The sequence below is a fragment of the Prinia subflava genome, chromosome 3, assembly GCF_021018805.1.
Source record: "Prinia subflava isolate CZ2003 ecotype Zambia chromosome 3, Cam_Psub_1.2, whole genome shotgun sequence".
Lineage (NCBI taxonomy): Eukaryota > Metazoa > Chordata > Aves > Passeriformes > Cisticolidae > Prinia > Prinia subflava.
This window is the reverse complement of record NC_086249.1, coordinates 35,446,708-35,468,929: the sequence shown is the minus strand read 5'-3', so window position 1 is coordinate 35,468,929 and position 22,222 is coordinate 35,446,708. Positions and strand designations below refer to the sequence as shown.

At 37.2% G+C, this 22,222-nt stretch overlaps 1 protein-coding gene across 1 annotated transcript in view; it reads left to right on the top strand.

Annotated features, from left to right (window-relative positions):
- MICU2 (mitochondrial calcium uptake 2) overlaps window positions 1-22,222 on the top strand; it is a 134,522-nt gene that overhangs the window by 99,554 nt on the left and 12,746 nt on the right. The window contains exons 5-8 of the mRNA XM_063394663.1: window positions 3,044-3,091; window positions 6,941-7,023; window positions 12,911-12,973; window positions 21,426-21,523. Of these exons, the coding sequence (XP_063250733.1) occupies window positions 3,044-3,091; window positions 6,941-7,023; window positions 12,911-12,973; window positions 21,426-21,523 (292 nt within the window). The remainder of the gene's footprint in view (window positions 1-3,043; window positions 3,092-6,940; window positions 7,024-12,910; window positions 12,974-21,425; window positions 21,524-22,222) is intronic.

Genomic DNA, 22,222 nt, shown 5'->3' with positions numbered 1-22,222 from the left:
TGCATTATTATCACAGTTTAAAAATGAAAATATTTATGCTTTTATAAGTACCAGAATAATGAATCTACCCCTGTTCAACTGTTTAGCTGAGGTTATTTTAACTACCTTCAATTGTTATTTAAATGTCAAGGAGAGGGAAAACTGCCATCAGTCAGTTTGTAATGCTAGGGGATTCTGCCTTCTAGTGGGCAGTTTTAAAATTTGTGTCGTATTTTGTAGGTATGCTTATGATTTATTCAGCAAGAAGAATATTGTACTGTTAGCGTTTGCTAGTGAGTTTGAGGACAGATATTTCTGGGGAGCGTTAGGGAAGGTTCCTTTAGCTTTAGAAAATGACAGTATTTTACCAATGCAAATTTCACATTCTTGGCTGCAATTATGCTGAGTCATTCAACCGTGTGTGAAGCTTTTATCTTCTAAATTTTGCTTGGATATGAATTTAATTTTCAGTGGGTAGTTTTATTTTGGATTTTTTAAGTTTGCTGCATTACATCTTTTAATCTGAGTACCTTTGTAATGCTTATTGTAGAATAAAAAAGAAAATTACCAAAATATTTCATTTACTTTATGGATGAGGTAAGTTGGCCACTCACTGCATGTAGCTAAAGGACAGTGAAATTAAAATAAGTGTTTTAATGGGAAAATTTAATTAAATTTAAAAATCCTATGATAAATTATTTTTGTACAATCAAAAGTCTTCAGAAAATATCGGACAGGCTGTGAATTTTTTTAAAGCATTGAGTCTAGTTTTAAAGAAAAATCCAGAATATTTCTTCGTATTTTTATTATATTTACCTTTGTACCAGTTTCACTGTAGTGACTTTTCAGTTAGATTACAGTAAGATGATGAAAACAGAGTCTGTATCTTATTCTTGCCATTTCTTGCAAGGCTCCTCTTTCCAGCCCTTTTCAATTGAGATGCTTCTCCCTTAAGCCAGTAAGCAAGGTGTTGTCTTCAAATTGATCTTTTTTCACATGTTACCAGCTCCATAAAAATTTTGCAGATTCTTTCTGTAAAGTCTTATAAGATATAATCATCCGACTCTAGCTATAATGCTAAAACTCTCCAGGGGCTCAGTATTTTGTATCTCAATTATTACAACTTTACTTTTTCTTACATTTTTGCCACCTTAATCTGCCATGTTAACATCCTTTCAAAAGCTTTGATAAACACGTTTTTCTTTCGTAACTCCTTTGAGTGTCTCATCTCTTATTTTGTATCCCCACCCTGTGCTCTCCTTGTTCTGTTTTACTTAGCAAAAACCCCTTCAGCTTCCAGGTCTTTCTTGGACTATCCCCGTGCAGAACATCTCAAGACAGGGGCAGACTCCCACTCCTCCTTGCCCAGTAATGCTGTCCTTCATTGCTTGGTGGTTACATTTTCAGTCAGGGATCTTTGTGCTGACACCACTGCAGTCCTTGACTGGGAGATTTTTTCTATACACACCTGAGAAGTTGCCTCCTTGTCTTCCTTTATATTCCTCCCTTAAACATTCTTTTGCTGTGTCGCACACAAAACAAAATTAGGAATCTTGATCACTACTTATCACATTATTTGCTTGAATTCTTTTCACCACCTGTTTGTTTCTATCCTTTTTTTTCAATCTTGCTAAAAAGGGGGACAGGAGTTCTTTCTCTGTTTATTCCCTTTAGAACTTGTCAAAAACCTAGATGTTTCATAGAAGAATACAATTCCAAGTTTTACAGCAATGAAAATAATAATTTGCATTCTTGCAATGACAGAAATGCTAAAATTTGTAAGCAAGACTAAGTCTTTGAGATGAAAGTATTTTTTATTTCCACAGTATATTGTATGGTTGTACTACTACACAATTCATGTAGGGTAATTGGATGAATAGCCTTTTTTTTGATGGAGAGGAAAGCTGAGATATGGAACCAGAGTGTGTTGGCAACGGGATCAGCATTAGACCTCCCTTTAGCTGAGACTTGTTCTCAGATTTTCAGACTTCTGCATTTAGCAATTTAATATTTCTGAGTTCTGGTACTTAGAAGTGTTAAGTCACTATCTGAGGTCAAATACAAATGCTGTTGCTTCTGCATAGTAGTTTATCAGAAGTTAATTGTTTATCACTGAAGCTTAAGTGGGTTCCTTATCTATCAATTAACTAAACATAAATTACAAAAATAGTTTATCTTTGCACAGATAGGCATGTTTGAACTTCATTATTTTAAGCAGCTTCAGCATTATACAATGTTTAGCTCACAAGTTAAAAGTAGCTCAGTTATTTTGAAAAGTGATTTATAAAAAAGCCCTTTACATTTTTTCCCCAAACATTATTGCAGGGCAGATGGTTCAGATTCTCTTGTTTAGCCACCCTCATTCTGCACTCTCTATCTTTAGCTTACACACTCTATTTTGACGCTATCACATCTTTGTGTTTGTTCAGGCTTTTCACTTAAGGCGGTATTTCAAAAGAAAACACTGGAATTTTCCTTCAAAAGGGGGGAAAATACTTTCACCTTGTAGAAAGGACATGTTCCTATTTAAAAAAAAAATAAGAATCCTCCTCTTGGCACAGGGCCCAGCAGTACTATCAGCACAATCTAGCAGCTTGGCAGCTTTGCGTGTTGCCATGTTCCCTTGAGAATTAGAGGGAAGCTATTCTCTGCCTTTTGCAAGCCTGCCAAAGGATGGAGGACTTTGATCCTTCAGGGTAATGTTAGAGTGGTTCTCCTCCCAGGTACTAAATGTGACAAAGCACATTTAATTTATTTGCCTTTTATATAAACATTGAATGTTTTTAGTGAGAATCCAAAGATTTAGTGTAGGCCTTTTGTTAATACCAAATAAACCTTTCTTGGTTAGACATGAACATTGCTGAGTCTCAGGTTAGGGAATTTTAGCTTCACAATACTGAAAACAGAAGTGAAAAATTTATTAAATAAAAACTTGGCTTACTTTAATACATGTATTTAGTACAATATCAAACTACATTTTTTTTATATTTGTAAGATTTAATCTTTCAAATTTTGCTGTAAGTGTTTGGGGTTTTCCATAAATGATTTTTAACTTTTTTTTCAGGGTTGATATCATATGCAGAGTATCTGTTTTTGCTGACAATCCTTACGAGTAAGTATTATATATTTAAAATACATAGATATAAATATTCAGCTACTAATAGTGTACCAGGAATTTTTCTTCAGATATTTTTTAGCTTCTAAATTTCTGCATTATAGTAAAACATGAAAAGCTATTGTATATCAAGTGACAATGCATTAATATAAATGGACATCAGTGTCATCACTGGCCCATAGCAATACTTCAAAAATCATGATGTTCCGTGCACAATGGGATCAGAAAAGTCTTTCAAAATCCTTTGAGAGGGGGAAGATGTTGGTTACAGAACCACATAATAAGGGGAAGAAGAACTGGACAGGAAGATAAATAATTTTTCTTCTGGGTAGGAGTTTTAGTTATGGTCAATGAGACATTAACAATACAGCTCATGCAGGGGTGTGAAAAACTGTTGTAGTTTCTCAGAGGTCACCCATTTTTATTGTGTTCAGATTTGCAATGGATGCAATACATGAACAGCAGAATTCTTCAGTGTCTTTTTGTCTGACTTTTAAGTCCTTTATCTTCTGTTCCTTTTGACTTCATTTCCTTCAAGTATAGTAGTACATGTATTTCTGCCCCCCTCCTTTGTTTCCTTCCTTTTTCTCTCGGACACTTTTTTTTGAAAAAACTTTGGTTTGGTACTTGCTTTATCTACAAGCAACAGTCATTTTTTGGTTTTGTGCATGGAAGTGATCTGGGATTGTCTGGTACTTACTCTGTGCCATGCTTGCCACCCCCTTGTTTTGTTCTGATGTGTAGGAGATGCTTAAAAATGTTGAGATTTGAGATGTGTCAATGAGCATTACACGGTGAGACCCCCTGGAACAGTCCATGTGCATGTCCATGCAATAGTCCACAGAATAGTCCACATGCAGTCTTGTTTGACTGACTTATATAGGTCTAACATTTTCAGCAAGGGACAAAGCCAGACATAATGAATTTTTTGTGTCCGTGCATGGGGAAAGGAGAGAAGGAAGCAGTCATTTCTTTCCCCACAAACTGTAGAGGCATGATTCTCATGTGACCCTCACCACTTCCATGGCTGCAACGTTCATGGCTGGGCCTTAAATAAATTGACAAATTTTCCTTGCTCTGGAAATTCACCCTCTCATGGTGTAGTACAAACAAATAATGTTGGTCTCCAGAGAGTGGAGAGAGTATGTCCAGGCTTCCATCATCACACACCTCTTGCACAATTCAAGTGGCCTCCTGCAGCTTACCTCACTTCTCAGCAGAACTGCATTAGTTCCTGTTGCACAGCTTGAAGGGTGAGTAATCTCTTTGGCAACTTCAACTAGTACACAGTATTAAATTATATAGATAGATATGCATTAAGCTTTAACATACAATTACACTGCTTCAGCAGTGGTGACTGTCCCATGCCACACACTGCTTAAATATGAGTTATACCATGTGTTCAAGTTTAAAATCAGAGACAGGAGTTTAGCCCAGGTAGGATACCGATTTTAAAATATTTGTTGGAACTCAAAAAAGACACATTCATGTTAAAAAAGGCCAACCATGACAGCCAAATTATAACTTCAGAAGAATCCCTTAAAGGTGCAGAAATAGTTGCCAAAGATTCTATTTCTGTAGAAATTTGTGGCAGCTGAAAGTGAATTCATGCTGAATTATTTGCTGTAACAATTAGAAAATTGAAGCAGTATCAGAGCAAGTTGTTCCACTTCTCCAGACATTCAAGTAACATCATTTTTCACAGAATTTATATAGGAATGTACTGAACCACAAAACAAAGGCACCTTTTGATGCAGGATAAAAATGCCGTGGTAATGCTGCTTTGGTTACACAGAGGGTTATCATACTGATCAGTTTGAAAGCAAAATGTCAACAAGTGTTAGTGCCTCTATCTTTGCCTAACAAGTATCCCCTGCCAGTCAGCCCCGAGTTACACAGAGTAACTAGAGTATCTCTCTCTCCGGTGAGAATTAATGTGAGATTCCTTAAAGCAGGCATCAATATTTAAATTACTTCCAAGTCACCAACTGAGCAATAGGCAAACGGAAGCAGAGTCATCAGGCTCCTGGTTCCAGGACACTGCTGGCCCTACCATGCTGCCTGTCATATAAAAGCAGAGTCTGGAAAAACACTGAACTTGAAAATGTAATTCTGTGACAGACAAAGGTTTTAATTTGTCCCCCTTCTTTTCTCTTTTTCTGTGTGCCTTGTGTCATCACTATCTGGATGGTGAAGAAGCCCAGGAACTGAAGCTGTCACCTTTACTTAGAGCTTTGTTTCAATTCTCTAGTCACACAAATTGACAGCTTGGCCTACACAGGAATATTGGGAGAGGAAGCACCTAGGTCTAACCTGCATTCACAGCCAGGATGAAGCTCCTCTGTTCAGATTTTGGAATTTTGCCTGATTCTAATTAAATACAAATATATCTGTGGTAGTCTTTGAACTGTGCTTATTTTATGAACACATACCTCTGGGGTTACATCATATCAGATAAGTATGTCATCTCTGAACAGTATAAGCAGCTTTAGGTCTATATTTTCACTAACAGCTCTCTTATCTGAAAACTGGAACACAGATGGTATGAATTGCTATTAAATACATCAATTACTTTTATTCTCTAAATATGTTATTGGATAGCCTTTTCTTGCTTTTGTACTAGTAACACAAATTTAGCATGTGGCATTTCCACGGAAAGTAAGCCAGTTTTGAGTATTAAATCAACCCAGTTGCTGGGGGCAGCTCTGCTGTGCAGATTGCAATGGTATTTATAAAATATCCCTGCATCACAAGATTGCTTCACTTAGAATATCTTTGACTGCCAAAGATGTAGTTATTTCCAAAATGTAAAAATAGGACTTTCTTGAATCTTGTTATGACTTAAAAGGAATGGGATATTTCTTCAACTTGTTCCCTTTGCAGAAAGATTCTCTTAAAAAAAAAAAAAGTAAGGCTTAAACTTTACAGAATGCAACCAGAAGAATATATTTCCAAAAGCAGAACTCTGAAGGCATTAGAGTTTCTTAGAGATAGCACCTCACTGCCCTCATGAGTCCAGCATTGTTCTTGGAATCATCAGTGTATTCCAGAGACAATAAGTCCATGCTTTCATATTAAAGCCTGACATGACTTGGTTGTGTCATTAATTCACCTGCTCCAGAGATTACTGGGATAAGGACTTGCTACCACAGTGAACTGTAGCTACATTTCAGCAGCATGCTGCTCCTCTGTGGGCTTGCTAATGATCAAGGCCACCTCCTGCAAGCCAAGTAAGATCAGGAGACTGTGGGAAGGAGCTCAAAACACACCATGCCTTTATAGCATCTTCAAGATTCAGAACGCATTACGTTTTTTATGTTGAAAAGAAATATTCACTTGGGGAAGGAAATGCATGGTAAAATTGTGTAGAATTCCTGAAAGAAATCATCTTGATGGGAGTCACACAGAAAATGCTTTTGTCAAAAATGGCCAGAGAGTTTTCCACTCTTCTCACCTGAAAAGGAGCTCTTATAAACAAGGCAGAGCTAGACTGCACAAGTGACATGGGATTATAGAGACATTCTTTAGGAATATCTTAAGACCTGGCCAGTAAGAAATACAGTATTTTCATTGGGGTCAGGTGGACATTCATGGCTTGCTTGTACTTAGGCAGTGCTGGCATTTCTTACTTTGCCATTGCATAAACTATCCCTTGAAATGATAGTAAAAAGGTGTTTAAGCAGTTTGCTTATATTGGAAGAGGTGTGTATGGTTCACTGGAAATACCATGTATGTACATAACAGTGGAGAACTGAACCAGAGTCAATACTCATTTTACATTTGGTATTTGAATTCTAGTGTAAGTGTGTGAAGTTTTCAGTAAAGTTCTTTTGCAATTTGTTACAGAACCCCAGACTGGACTTCAGATTGCCTTTAAAATGCTGGATGCAGATGGCAATGAACAAGTGGAAAAGAAAGAATTCTTTAAGGTAGGTGTATTGACATACATTTCAATTTTAAAGCATTTAAATAGGTCCATGGGTTATATTTGCTCAATGAAGATTCATGAAAATCATCAAGGCTGTTTTTCAGTCCAGTCCATGATCACATGCTTACTAAAATATTTCATATGAAAGGAGCACATATTGAAATGTTGTGATAGAATTATTTATCATAGTTGAATCTACTTTTATAAACCTTTCCTTAGACTTGTAAGTAAATATTTGCTACTGGGAAGGTAGGAATTAGTGTATATCCCTTAATCCCATGAGCTAATTGAAATAATCATCTGGAAGAGTGTTTTGTTTTCTAAATATGTTGAATAATTTCTTTAATTCACCATCCTCTTTTGGTCTTTATTAATTTTGCTTGCTGTTGCAGAAAGGTTTTTATAAATTCACACTTTGAAGAGAAACAGCAGGTTTTTTCCCATGTTATAATTAAACGATGGGGGAGAAAAGTAGATACTTTACAAACTAAGAAAATCTTGCTCTGATGTTTTTAAGAAGAGTAGGTTCTAATTATATAGCTTATTCAACTTCTAAATATTTAAGAGGAGACTAAGTACTTCTTGTCAAAGGTTGAATGCAGAATTAACAATCAATTTTTAATAGAATCCCTCAACTTATTTGACATCCTTAATTCATGTTAGAGATAAGTAGAGAGATAATATTATAAGAAGTGGACGTGGCTACTACAATTCAAATTATTTTCTATCACTAGGGTGTTTTAAAGCTGATCATGACCTCACGTCTCTAGAGAATCTTAAAATCTAAAACTTCCAAAAACGTACCTGTTGATAGAGAAATTAGCAAAATTTTATTTAGGTGAATTTCATAGCCTTAAACTCTAAATTAATGATAGAATAGCTGATCACATGTTTTGCATTGCTCACCTTTTTTTCAGTGAATTGTCTCTTAGCAAGGTTGCAGTTAATAAATCATACTTTAAATTTATTTTAAAATGTTGCAAAAATACTTCTAGATTTAATAGTACTATTTGAAAATAATACTTGAAATTAGATCATTTTCCAGAACAATGTTCCCAGAAGCCCTTAACTGAACCTGCAGATACCCTTGTCATGGTTTAACCCCAGCCAGCAACCAAGCCCCAGGCAGCTGCTTGTTGTTTCCCCCACCAGCAGCATCAGGGAGAGAATCACAAGGGTAAAAGATGGAAAAATTCGTGGGTTGAGGTAGAGACAGTTTAATAGGGAAAGCAAAAGCCGTGCACACAAGCAAAGCAAAACAAGGGATTCATTCCCTGCTTCCCATGGGCAGGCAGGTGTTCAGCCATTCCCAAGAGAGCAGGGACCCACCACGTGTAATGGCAACTTGGGAAGACAAAAGCCATCACTGCAAATGTTCCTTCCTCCTCCTTCCCCCCACTTTATACACAGGGCATGATGTCACATGGTCTGGAATATCCCTTTGGTCAGCTGGGGTCTCCTGTCCTGGCTGTGTCCCCTCCCAGTCTCTGATGCACCCCCAGCCCCCTCCCCAGCACGGGAGCACAAAGGCAGAAAAGGCCTTGGCTTTGTGCAAGCCCTGCTCAGCAATAGCAAAAACATCTCTACATTATCAGCACTCTGCTCAGCACAAATCCAAAACACAGCCCTGTACCAGCCCCTGTGAAGGAAACTAACTCTACCCCAGCCAAAAGCAGCACAGTCCTACAGCTATTTGTTGCTGCACAAGATCTTTTAATTTTGAAGAATTTGTTCTGTTAAAGTGTTAATTATTCTGCTGATTAAAAAGAAATCAAATTCTATTAAAGCCTACTAAACCAGGTGATCATAGTGAATTGTAATCAGACTAACAATGCCCTGATTACCAAAGTAATGGCTGTATTATTCATCTGCAAAACAATATGTTGCAAGCAAAAGTAACTCAATTAACACAAGTGAACATGTTCAGCTTGTAGTGCCTCTGCACCAAAATGCCACATCAGCAGTGCTTTCCTGTCAGTTAAGCAAATAAGGAGATTCTTATAGAAACACAGCACTGCTTTCCTGGGAAGATGTGCAATGTTATATAGTTAATGTCATTACCAATTTCAGGTAATTCTAATTGAATCAGCCAGTATAAACAACCAAAAGTCATCAAATATAGAAGTGAAAACATTGTATAAATCATTAAAAATAATTTGATTTCTGTAGAGACAATCAAGTTAAATGAAAATTATTCTAGTTAGATAGATTGTTACTTTGCATTTCCATTTTGAGCTGTATTAATAAAATAATATAGAGTGGCAATAAACCCATATAAATTACTCTGTCAACTCACAAGAAACATTAAATTCAAAGAAGTCTCACAGGATGCAAGTTAGTCAGAGGACGAGTTTCTCTTGTGACTATTTTCTTAACATTTAGAGAGGAATTTTCAAGCAAATAACTATTTTCAAGCAAAACTTTATAGATTAGGTTTAAAAATAAAATTTTTGAAATGTAAGAATGTGGAAATGAGTGTGTGTGTGTTAATCTGTATATTCTAGTTCTGTACACATCCTAGAAAGTTTCTAGATAGCTAATAAATCAGTAAATTGTATGGCTAATCTGTCATTTGTCTTGTCCCAGTTGGCATCCTAGGAAAACATATCTGAAGTATTCTATAGTGATTTCCACACTGTATTTGACAATAACATCAGGAAGTGTATGTACGGAAAATGCAATGGAAAAGAATAGTGAAAAAGCAGTAATCAGGCAGTGTCTGTAGGCAGGGCGCAGTGGGAAAAGAGATTTCATTGCTGGTTCATTCTCTTGCTTTGTCACCCTTGGGGAAGTGCACCCTGCTTCCCATGGTTATCCACTGATTGGATATTTATGTATGGCTGTATTGTCTGACTCTAGAGTCCAACTGCTGATCTAGACTGTAGAGCCTTTGAGGTAAGGACTCGCCTTTTGGTTTGCAAAATGTCCATCATTCTTTGAATTGTGTATATCTCAATTCTCACATGTTCCTGGAAGAACAGGCACAAGATGTGTCAAGCAGGTCATCAGGAAAGGGAGATGGGTGACAAGCAGAACTCCAGCCCCAGTCCTCAATGCCTTCATTCTGTGATGGGATACAGGCTGTTCAAACCTGTATGGATCAGGCACTTCAGGAGTGGGAGATGCAGACTTTCCCACTGTTCTCTGCTAACAACAATGGATGTTCAGGAAAGGAGATCTTGAATGCAATCCCATTTTTTCAACAGGGGAGTTTGTCTTGTCCTCCGTAGCCTTTCCATTTCAGTGCACATTTTCCTCATTTCCAGTAGAAGTCTCTCCCTTCACAAGGATACTCTTGTTCTTTCTCCTCCCTGTTTCTTTGTGGTGAAGCCAGTGTAATTCTGCTTCATTCATGTTTCAGTGGTAAACAGTCACAGTACAAGAGACATTTCAGTATTAGGGCCAAGAAGGTTTTGTTGCTTTGCCCTGCAATTCCGGGGTGAAGAAGACAAGGCAGAAACGGCATGTTCTCTGATGCTAGTTGCCACCCTTCAATCAGCTCCTGCCAGAGTGCAGAATCATTTCTCAGAGCCACTTATCTGCATCTCTGTGAGGACAGTAAGATACTTCTGTGGACTCTGCACTTCCAAGACATTCCCTTGAGACCTAGTGAGGGGGATTTCCAGACACATAATAACCCATGCACATGAATCTGAGACCTCCCACCAAGAATAAGGCTACCAAAGGTCCCAAAATCCCCAGCAAGTAAGGAATTTCCCTAACTCTCTAAATCTGTCCTGATTAAAGATGTCTAAGTAAAATTAATGACAGTTCAAGACTATTGGGAATAAAGGCAGAGTAGCTCTGATGGCACATGCAAGAGCTGTATGACTTAGACTTTCTAAGTAGATGGTCTTACACACTTCTGCTGGAGAGCAGATACCACAAAATACTTGTAGAGCTTCATCTAGGGCTGAATGAGCCAGCACCCAACACCAAGCAGTTGTGGCACAGAGCACTTCTGTACCCTTAGAGCATCCACAAGCACTGATCTCTCAAGCAACTGGAGGACGCAAAGGTATTTAATATACCTTTATTTTTTTAAGACTCACATATTATTTCTGCCAGAAAGGCTTGTACAGAACAGATTACTTGTGTCTTTAGTAAAGCCTTCACTTATGCTTAATAGGTCTCATTACCTTTGAATTAGCCATTGTTGAGTGGTGAGCAGATATAAATATTAAATACAAATAAATGTTACATGAAGGAATCCATTTCTTGAGGGCAGAATTCTTCTCCCTCTGTGAGCAGTTGCTGCACTGTGCTGGAAAAAAATCAGCAAACTTCTGGAAATAGTTTCAAGAACTCTAAGAATTTACATACAGTGTAAGAAAACAGTAAGTGAAATCTTTCAGAATACTTGTGAAAATAGTTATCCTGTGTGTCTCTGCTCTAGAGTAGCCTCTGCTATTGCAATCTACTATGCAGATTTTTTAAGAGTCCTTTAGAAATAAAATCCAGAAGAGAAAAAAGGGGTTTTTTTCCTCCTGTTTGGAAAGTATTTGCAGTTTTATTCCTTATGTGTGATCAAATTATTGATTTTTCAGAAAAATTATTGATTTTTAAGAAAAAATGTGATTTCTCATTGAGAATATGGACAAGCAGTTGTGGTTTTACCCAGAGCTCTATAATTCTATTTTGCTATGAAGAAATTCATAATGCATTTATGGCACTAGTCATTTGTTTTGTAAATGATCAAAAATTAAGATAATTTGGAGGAACAAGTGGTGTTTAGTTGCCTTGTTTTATAGCATTTCTTTGGTAAATATTATCAAGACATGCAATTAAAAAAAAAAAAAACACCAAACAAACCACCAAACAAAGGAGAGATTTAAAAACTCCCCAGAATAATGACTGTGGAAATTTGGTAATGACCTTTTTCCTAGTTTTAATAAGCGGTTGAGGAGTCACTCAGAAATGTTTAAGAAGCGAACCAATGGTTTTGAAATCCTTGAGCTTTAAAAGCATCTTTTAAAGTCTCCAAATCCAGAGTGAGCGGTGTAATTCCATATCTCTACCTGAAATGTATTAAGTCCCTTGTTCTTTCATTTCTGCTATCCTTTTGAGGATTCATGCAAATGTCTGAAAGGTAGGTGTGCTTTGTGCTATATTAAATCACTCCTTCTTGTAGCAATGTTCATCTCTGAAGTTGAAATACAGTCCGAGAAACCTTGCAGCTCTGATATGCTTGTACTGCAAATTAATGCACTGTTTATATTACCTTGAAGCTTTATTTGGGACAGTGGAAGTTATGTTTTTAAATGTGAGTCATTTCAGTAATTCTAAAAATCTTCTTAGCTAATGTATTAAAGATTAATTTTTTCCAGGGATGGAAGGGAAAACTCAAACTGCATTCTGCCTAATGCCAGTTCTGAAAAAAAAATGTTTTCTTCTTTAATTAAATTATTCTTTATTGTTAGTTGTATTGTACTTCGTTTGAACAAGTATGTTTTTCATTTCCAGAAAATCATGTTTGTAACAGAACTATATAAAACTATCTAGAAGGACAACATGAAAATCAGGATAATTTTTATTTCTGGAAAGATCCTTGGTGTTATACCCCAGACTTTCAAAATCTTCTGAAGTGAAAATTAAGCTTCTGGTGCAGGAAAATCTCCTCTAAAAATAGAGTAAGCACTGGGCTGCAAGAGCTAGATTCATGTTTGGTTATATTAACCACAGTAGATAAGACATTGCTAGTAAAAAGTGTGTCTGAATAGCAAAATGTCGTCAAGTATGCAAATATTTTGTCATGCCTAGAGAACCTTGCAGAAATGGTTAATTAAGAAAGGGTGCAATTAAATCAAGGTTCAGAAAAAGAAGACTCTTATATTATAAGATCAAATTTGTAATTTTCCTATTCTTTTCTCGTGTTTCAACAAATACAGCTACAGAGAATCATTGGGAAGGAAGATGACTTGAAAGCAGCTGGAGATGAAACTGTACTTCGGGTATGAAATAGAGATACATTTTCCTTATGAAAACACTGTCATGTTTCCCATAAACTTCGGGGTTTTTTTCATAGTTTTTGGATAAGTATATAAGCCTAAGTATTAGTGATTTAATTAAATGAAAGGGCATGATTTGTCAACTGCTTTCTAACTGGGGAAGAAAAATGTTTGTAATTTCTGAGCCTTCTGATGAAATGGATGCAATCAATGTGTTTCATGACTGTGTACTTGGTTGGTTGGTTGGTTTCTGTGAGCCTCCCTTTCAAAGTAACTGTTCTATTTGTAAAAATCTCAGAAAGAACTCCATATTGCCATGAGAATAGAAAGCTTTCCAAATGGAAACCGATAGCTTAAGCTTACCTAGGTGCTGCAGTTGCAGCAATATCAGTTTATTATGAGTGGTTTGAAATGTGGTTATTGTCACTGAGGTGACAAAGGCAAGGAGGTCCACTTTCAGAAAGAGACAGCATAGATGTAGATCAGAAGAAACAATCCTGGAGTATAATCATCCAGCTGGGAAAGAAGTGTCACACTTTGTGGACCATTAGCAAATGGTAAATATATCTCATCAATGAAAGGGACAGGTAAATTCCTGCTGTCTTCTGTTTTCCCCTGAATCCAGCCACTTGCAACCTCCCTTCTTCTAAGGTAGACCCTCTTCCTGAGTCTTAGCCAGCACAGAGAGAAGATATTCTGTAGCCTGGGTGACTGAAAACAGGAGAAATCTTGAGCATATTGAAAACACCTCAGAAGAAGATGATGAACCATATAACAACTGATGGGACAAGCAAAAATAATCTCAAGTTGCACCAGAGGAGGTTTAGATTTGATATTAGGAAAAAAAAATTCACTGAAACTGGTCAAGCACTGGAACAGGCTGCCCAGGGAGAAGGTGGAATCACCATTCCTGAAAGTGTTCAAAACACATGTGGATGTGGTACACAGAGACATGGTTTAGTGCTGGACTTGGCAGTACTGGGTTAATGGTTGGACTCAATAATCTTAGAGATCTTCTCCAATCTAAATTATTCTATGATTCTAAAGAAGGGGAGAGTACAGCTGGATTATCTCTGTCTATTACTAAAAGATGCTGCTTACATCAGCCGCTTGCTTTCAGCTGTAAATTTTCAGTTTACACTGGGCATGAGGCTGCGGCTGCTCATGTGGGAAGCATTCAATAAGGAATTTATACAGGGCTGTGTTTTGTAAATCATGCATCAGCAGTTTCTACAAAGAGTTGCTCATGTTCTTTACTTTTTCACATGCCTTAGGAAAAAGTGGAAGTGGCTATTGCTGACACCCTTAAACTTCTGATTCACAAAAGTTTTCCTCCCTCAGTGTATATTCAGAATTAAGTTAAAAATTGTTTGATTGACAAACAAACCTCTCCTTTCTTGAATCTTTTCATCAGTCACCAGATTAAAATAGCTAGGATTAATAGGGTTGTCTGCTCCTTAAAACCTATTTCAATTGAGACTTAACTACCATGACAGTGAAAGAAAAAGGATCTTTATTCTGCATGAATGCACAGTTATAGTATAAAATTTCCAGAGAAACTTTGATACAGTTGGACAGATTAGTTATAAACACATAAGCTTATTGTGAGCTAATTAAATACCTGAGCCGGAATGTCTCTATTTTCTTTTTGTCTTGCTTCAAAATTTGTCTTCAGAGTTCTCCATTGAGAAAAATCTGAAGTTACTGTAACCAGAAAATGTTATTTAATACCATTTCTTAGATTATAAATGGAATTCTAGTATGAAAGAAGAATTAAATAGCTTTAGGGAATACAGCTAATTTGAAATTATTCTGGTCTCTGTATTTCTACTTGTCAACACATTTCTCTTAATATTTATTTTCCTTCCTGTCTCGGTTGCTCACCAAAGAAATCGATTATCTTTGTAAGCAGTGAATCTAACTATATAGTCATTGGATATGTTTTTACCCTTTATTTTTTGTAATTATGGCAGTCATAGTATTGCCTTTAAGCAAAACAGATGAAGCATAAAAATATGAGATTTAAGTTGACTATGTATTTTGAAAGTTGAGATACTGCAACAGAATTTTGGTGTTTGGAATGGTTCCTTATTTCCACACAATTTTCTCAATTTGCATATGAGTTTGCTGTTTTTTCAGAGTAAACCCAGTCTCTCATACCACATGGCAAATGTCACAACCTAGGAAAATACAGTTTAAATGGTAGCCTGCAGCTTTGTTTAACCACCAGGTATATCTAGGTGTGTTCCCTGTACAGTGTGTAGACAAAGGTCCCAGTCATTTATTTACCTTATGGTGATACCATTTAATACTCATCAAGTTACTATATAAGGAAAAGAAAAATCAGTTTGCTTGTATCTCTGCGTTTTTACAGACACTTTGACTTACACACCTAAAACTCAAATTTTCACCCCCTTAGTAGTGGCCCTTGAATGGGATTACAGTGGAATTGGTTATCCAGATACATATATTTCAATTGAGAGCTTTTCCTTTTTCAATATTATAATTGATGCTGGAAGAAAAGCAGAAAAAAAAAATCTGCCCAGCCTTAACTGGCTCTGTCTTTTGGGAATTTCCATGCTGAATTTTGCAGAGCAGACAATCTGGCAGTCTCGTAGCAGAGGTGTACACGGTGAAGGAGAGCTGCAGGCTGGCTTTAAACACTGGAACCTGGTTCTTTCTAATCAGACTGGAGAAAAGGGGGCAGAAGTCAACAGAGGCAGGGATTGCCTCAGCTCAAACCCCTTCCCCAAAGGGCAGAGGAAATGCTCAGTCTGGCTTCCTGGCAGAGCTGTTCTTCATATGGAACATCCAGCTGAACACGTGACCATGGTTCATGGAAGAGGAGAGCCAAACTCCCTGCCTGGAAGTGATCTAGATTATAGCAGGAAAGTGTATGAGCTAGAAGATTTGGTTTATTTTGAAAAGGTGTTTCCTGGTGAAGAGCACCTGTTGCTTTTGTGTTGCTGCCCTGAGTTCCTTAAATGGATACTCAGGTGTAAAGTGCTTTAGTGTCCTGGCTATGAAAACAGTGCTAATGGTGGCAAATATCTACTGGACAGACCAGTTGTCTAGATCAGGGACTTTGCTCTCAGGCCCTTCAATTTAGATTAATGAGTTATCAAGTACTTTCAATACCTCTCATTTAATATGCTTGATGTAATGGGTAAACTTATAAATTACTTTTAGCTACTGTTAGAAAAGGAATGACAATACAGAGTGTACTATATTTGTTCTTGAAATGAAATTAGTGTCGTGAAATATGTGCATTGTCTCATTTCCAAATGATTAAAGATATGCTTCTGGATTCCCTAGTGAATACATTTTCACACAAAGTGTGAAAGGTATGACTGGGGATTTTTTTTAACATTTAACTAGTAGTTGGGGACACAGCTACTCATCTCTTTTAAACAGAAAACATATGAACTGAAATTGTGTCTGACTATATGCAGTGTACTTTTAGACTCACACATGAACAATTTCCTATTATTTGAGAGGAAGTTGTTTTAGGCTGTCTACTGCCCTTTTTTTCCCCTGTGGTTTTAAAAGAAGTAAATGACATTAGTCATTCACACGTTTCTCTCTGCTTACCTGGTCAAGACAAGGTTTTACACTTGGACTTCAGGCACTGCAGAATTGTGATGCATCTCCTCAACCACAGGAATAGTGCAGGTCATCATAACTTGCCCATCTGCTCCCTAGAATCTCCTAAAGTTTTCTACCCAGTGCTTCTAACTCTACATATCTCAGTAAAACTAAGGACTGCCTAAAACTGAAGGAGGGTGGTGGTTGGGAGCTATGCTGTTCTAGTGCAGCAGTACTCTGTAACAGGGGTGCAACACATCAAATTTTACAAGAATCTAGTCCAAGACTAAATTTAATTTCCCTCCCCAAAGAGTCTGTCATTAATCCTGTAACCTCTCAGTTCAGATGGAATGCACATTTTTTCTTGACCTGTCTTCTCCAACATAAATATGTATGTTTTGTGTCAGCAATTTAACACTGAATTCTGTTGAAAAGCTTTTAGATCCTTTAAACTAAGGTGCAGTGTGATGTTGTGCTTTAAAAAAAGCTCTCCAGACAGATAGACCCCCTAAAGAGCCAAACTATCTGACACCAAAATATGGGGCTATTAAAAAAATACTGGGTCATTTTTTACCTTATGGACAAGGAAATTACTTTATTTTTCCATGTGATCTGATGAATTGTAACCTTAAGAGAGAGAAAGAAACATATTTGAGCAGGGGCTGGCTGGGGAGTTGGTGACAGGCCACCTGAACCATTTTCAGCACCAAGAGCAAGAGGGTTTGCACACGCTGAGGATGGATGTTCTTTGAGGCCAAGTCTGCCTTGATCAAAAGCGTGGCTTCATAGCACATCACTCCTCCCGAGGGGGCTCCTCATAATGGAATCTCTTCTTTTGGTGCAAAGTTATATTTTTAAAGTACGCCACAACAGAGAGGCAGCATCTGAGTTCTTGTGAGGAGCTGTCCCCAGCTGTGTGTAGGAGCTGCTTTCCCGGGCTGCCAGCAGGGCATGGGTCAGGCAGCCTCGGGCTTTGCAGTGCAACAGTGCCATTCCCCGACTGCTTGGCACAGTCAACGTGCTTGCAACAAGACAAGCTTCAACCTGTTTCTATTTGGGGCTTAAAGTATCTCCTACAGCATCTACTCCCAGATTAGTTTTATCCCTGTTGGCTGGAAACCATTTTTATTCTGTACCTCCTTATGAACTGATGCAGAATTGTGGGTGATGCAGTGAAACCTGAGGATGTCTGTGAAGTTACATGTTCTTCAGTACTAAAGGCCCTAAATGTACTGATTGCATGGCATTAGTTGTCATTAAGAAAATTGATCCTCCCACTAATAGGAATTATGGGTGTTATTGGATGCTGTTCATTGTTTAGAAGATGTTCTGTCAGTCTTCTCAAATATTTTCTATTATATCCTCTGTAGAATCATCTGTGCACATTTCAGCCCTTCTGCATCAGACGTGAGGTATTCTTGAATCCTACCTAGTAAGAACGTGCATTGCAAAACACGAAAAACTTCAGAATGGATTTACATTAGGATGAAAGTTGATTCATCATAAAATGCATCGTTTCATTCTGGGGCCCACTTGAGACTGTCTGAGCTTTGCCAAAAAGAACTGCTTTTAGAGATCTGGATCTCCTGGTCCCACTAGCTGGCCTGCTTACAGTTCTTCTGACAGACTGTGTTAGGATTAATTTCATAATGGACTCATCTTTTAAACCTTCTTACCAGAACTGAGTTATAGGATGTATGCCAGCATCTGGGAGACTCTCAAAATGACAGAAAGCTTGAATTCTCTTTAGCAGTGTGTGAAGCTAGGCTGGGATCGAAGCCTGGCATTTAGTCTTACCTTTGGAAACATTTGGGACATCACTAGCAGACAGAAACTGAGGTATTGTCCTCCTTGCCCAACCTCACTTCTCTGCCCATTCATCCATCTACTCACTCTTCTTAACTAAAAAACTGTCTTAACTAAAAAAAATTCTCAATCCAAAATACGTATTATTTTTACCAATTTCTTGTGAAATAAGACATTGCACAGCAAATAATATCTCTCAGGAAGCAAGCAAGAGAACAAGAAAGGAATTGCAGATTTTAATCATGATGAATGCTTTCCAGTCATGCCTCAGGCAAATTCTGCTAGGAAAGGTGGTAAGAATCTAGAGACAGTAAGTCTATTACCATTTCAGATGAGTTTTGAAAATCAGTTAGGTATATTATTTTGAAAATCCCGTCTCACTGTGCGATAAGTTTCTTCTCAGGGGCACTTGTTGGTACTTGCTGCAGTATCAGGTCCTAAATGTCAAAAGCTCAGTGGGGAACTACAGGATTAGGTAGGTCTTTGCCCATGACTCAGTGTTTGCAGCATCAGGCCTCTTATGTTAACAGCCTGTGTAATGTAATAAGGAAATAGCTTGTGTTATCTGATCTTACTTAAAAAGGAATAATTGCATAATTCAGCAGTTCATGATACTTTTGAAAAGTGTAGGAGGTGTTAACGTTACTCTAGGAAAATTAGCCTATGTTTGTAATATGTACACACATGTTCATCAGTTCACAGACTTGTGTGGCATCAGATTGTGTGGTCTTTGGGATTCTTTGTGTGAACCAATGGACCCTGGAACATGTCTGAGTTCCCCAGTTGTGATTCATGTCTCTGCCCCATCCTGTGCTTGTATCAAGATGGAACTCAGACCACTGGGATCCCTTTTCCACTCTGTGATCTGTGCCTCAGCTTTCCATAAAATGCACAGATCAAAAGGGTTCTGTGGTGCACCGTCCCAGGGCCTGAAGCAGCCAGATACACTAGATTACAAACTTTCACTCAGTTTACATAGTGAGTCAAATCTACCAGTCTTGTCTGCTTTACAGCCTGGGATTGGGTTATCATTTCATTCTGATTGCCAAGAGAGACATTCCAAGTGGAGGTTATTCTTTTACCCAAGCTCATGAGGGTGAGATGTTGGAAATATTAATAGAATTCTCATTATCTTCTAACAAGGATTTGTCATGTCGGTACTAATTTATACAGATCAGCAGCAAAAGCTCGTAATGATTCGGTGGACAAAAAGGAATTATGTACTAACATGTACTTTAATTTAATTGCATTAACTCTAGGAAAAGCAATTTTTTGAAATTTTACCCTTAAGGTGTAGTCTCTGTGGTCTCGTATTGCATTTTATGCTTTAAAGAAAAGTACTGTTTTGTAGTTCTAAAATATATTTAACTCTAACATAGTGTTTGGACATCGGCCAGTTTCACTGTGGAATTTCAACTGATAAAGGAGGTAGCCAGCAAGTAGGTGCATATTTGTTATAAATCCTGGGATAGGCTTTGTCATCTTAGATAACATGAGGTAGGTATTGTTTGTATGCCTTCTTCTAGCTTGAAACTAGAGAAACACTAACAGAAGAAAAAAACTTTTGCTGTCACAGACTTAGTTTTGCAAAGGTTATTTTAAACCTCATTTTTCACTTTGTTTTCAATACAACACTGATTATAATATGGAGTAATTAAATTAGAAGCATTAAATTGTGTAATCATGAATTTAGTTTTTAAAATTACATTAGCAAATCTTTTCCTTGCATTTTTCAAGTCTCCTTTAAACATGTAGGCAAAACCCACAAAAAGCAGATTACAATCTAGGTGCACTGAGGGATATGTGGATTCTTCTCTTTCTTTTTAGAAAACTTTGCATTCTGATATAAATAGTTTGGGTTTGAATTTCAAATAAGCATACATGAATGTTTGACTTCTGGCTTTCAAAAAAGCATATACCAATGTTTATGCATCAGTCTTCACAGTAATCTGAACTGCTTAAACTTCAGAAGGATGGATCTTGTGGGTATTTAAATATTCTTTGCCTGCAATTAAATGATAAAAGTTCAGTAAGTACAGTTTGCATATGGCTTGAAAAGTGTTTTTTTCTAGGTTCACTCAGACATAACTCATATCACTGGTATTTGGGGAACTGTAACTTGTAGTAGAAATGAGGAATGTAACTATAAAATAACTGTGTCATGTATGCAGTAAGCATGAAACATGGGGGACTAATGGGACCTGTTATTGATGATGCTGAAAGCTAAATAACCATTAGTATTAAATCTTATGAATAGACTCTTGTCTTTCATCTTACCTCTTCAACCAGATAAAAGACACAGAGGCTATTTAGATGTCATAAAAATAATTTGCTGAAATCCCTACAGACTTTAAAAAAATTCTCTCTTCATGTTGCTTAGTGTTTTGTTATGTTCAAAGAAATGCCAGTATGCTGGTGCTGAAAGAAGAATATAACACAAATCCAGCATTATGAGTGGGTTTAGGCTTCTTAAAGATTGAATTGAAATGGTGTGTATCCCTTCTCTGCAGAAATTTCTTCTTCAGATTTTAAAAATATTTATAGAAAAGTCACTAAGCCTGAAAATTTCCAAGAAGCCTTGTAAGACCATACTATAATAAAGCATTGTCAGTGTTGGTATTTTCCCAGCTTCATTTATTAGACTATCATGAATGTTTTAAAAAGACTGTAACATATTAGAAATACCTAACTAAAAACTTCCTTACAGATACTGACTTTATATAAGCCTTCTATTCACCTAAGAATAAAGGTTCTTAAAGATTTAACTTGCAACCTTTTCTATTTAATAATAAATATAATGAAATGTTATAATAAAATCCACTGATGGTGGTTGTAAATTGTTCTTTCATACAGAGTATTTAGAAGCAGAACTTACAATACACTGTTAGCAGTTAATGTGGAAGAGTTGCTCAGCTCTGAGATCCTGTGTGGTAGCTTTGGGGACAGTAATTAAATTTCAGGTATCTCTTGGGAAATTCTAGTTCAGATAAATATTTTTAGATTCGTGGTGAATATTAATGATGGTGCAATGCATAACAATCATAGGGGTTTTTTGTTTTTATAGGAAACAGAACTGGACGGCTGTGGTGTTAATACTGTCTTGCTGGTACATTTCTTTGGAAAACAAGGAAAGGAAAAACTTCGCTTTTCCGAGTTTTTCAGGTATTTTTTCAGCTGGGCAAGCCTAACAGGAGCCAGTCTTGTTCCTACCCCCTGTGCTTTACCCCAACTCTGGCATTTATCTGACATTACACTGAGCTGGCTCAGAAAATTAGGCAATGAAGGGGAGATTATTCCTGATGTTGCATGATTGAATTCCACATTTAGCTCCTAGAGTCAGCTGTCTGCAGGAGCTGAGCACCGTGATAACTCCTAGCAGCAGTGGGCCACGAGGGTTGAGACTCCCATTCTTGGCAGCTGTGTGGTGGTATACCTTAAAACCGTGTGGTTCATGAGTACTTTTTGTGAGCAAATCACAAAAAAAAAGTGACTTCTAATCAACAAAAAAATACTTTCTGAGCTGAGATGCCTTCTTTCCCATTACAGCTGTCATGGTAAGCTACAGGCAACTTCTCCAACTTGCTTCAAATTCCAGCTTCTGTTGAAACTTTCCCAGTGCCTTTTCCTCTACCCTTTGAATTACTTTTGCAATGGGACTATGCAGATACCTGTTTGAATCTTGACACACATATTATAGCATAGCATCAAGAGAATATCTACATCAGAATTACCTTTTCTATGAAAATAGTCATTTACAGACTGCAAAAATAAAGTAGAATAATGTGTTTTGCTTCAGTTTGTATTCAGAAGTGGAGAATGTGTGGCAGCCTTCTTAAAAATGAATGTTTTTGCAATCAGTAG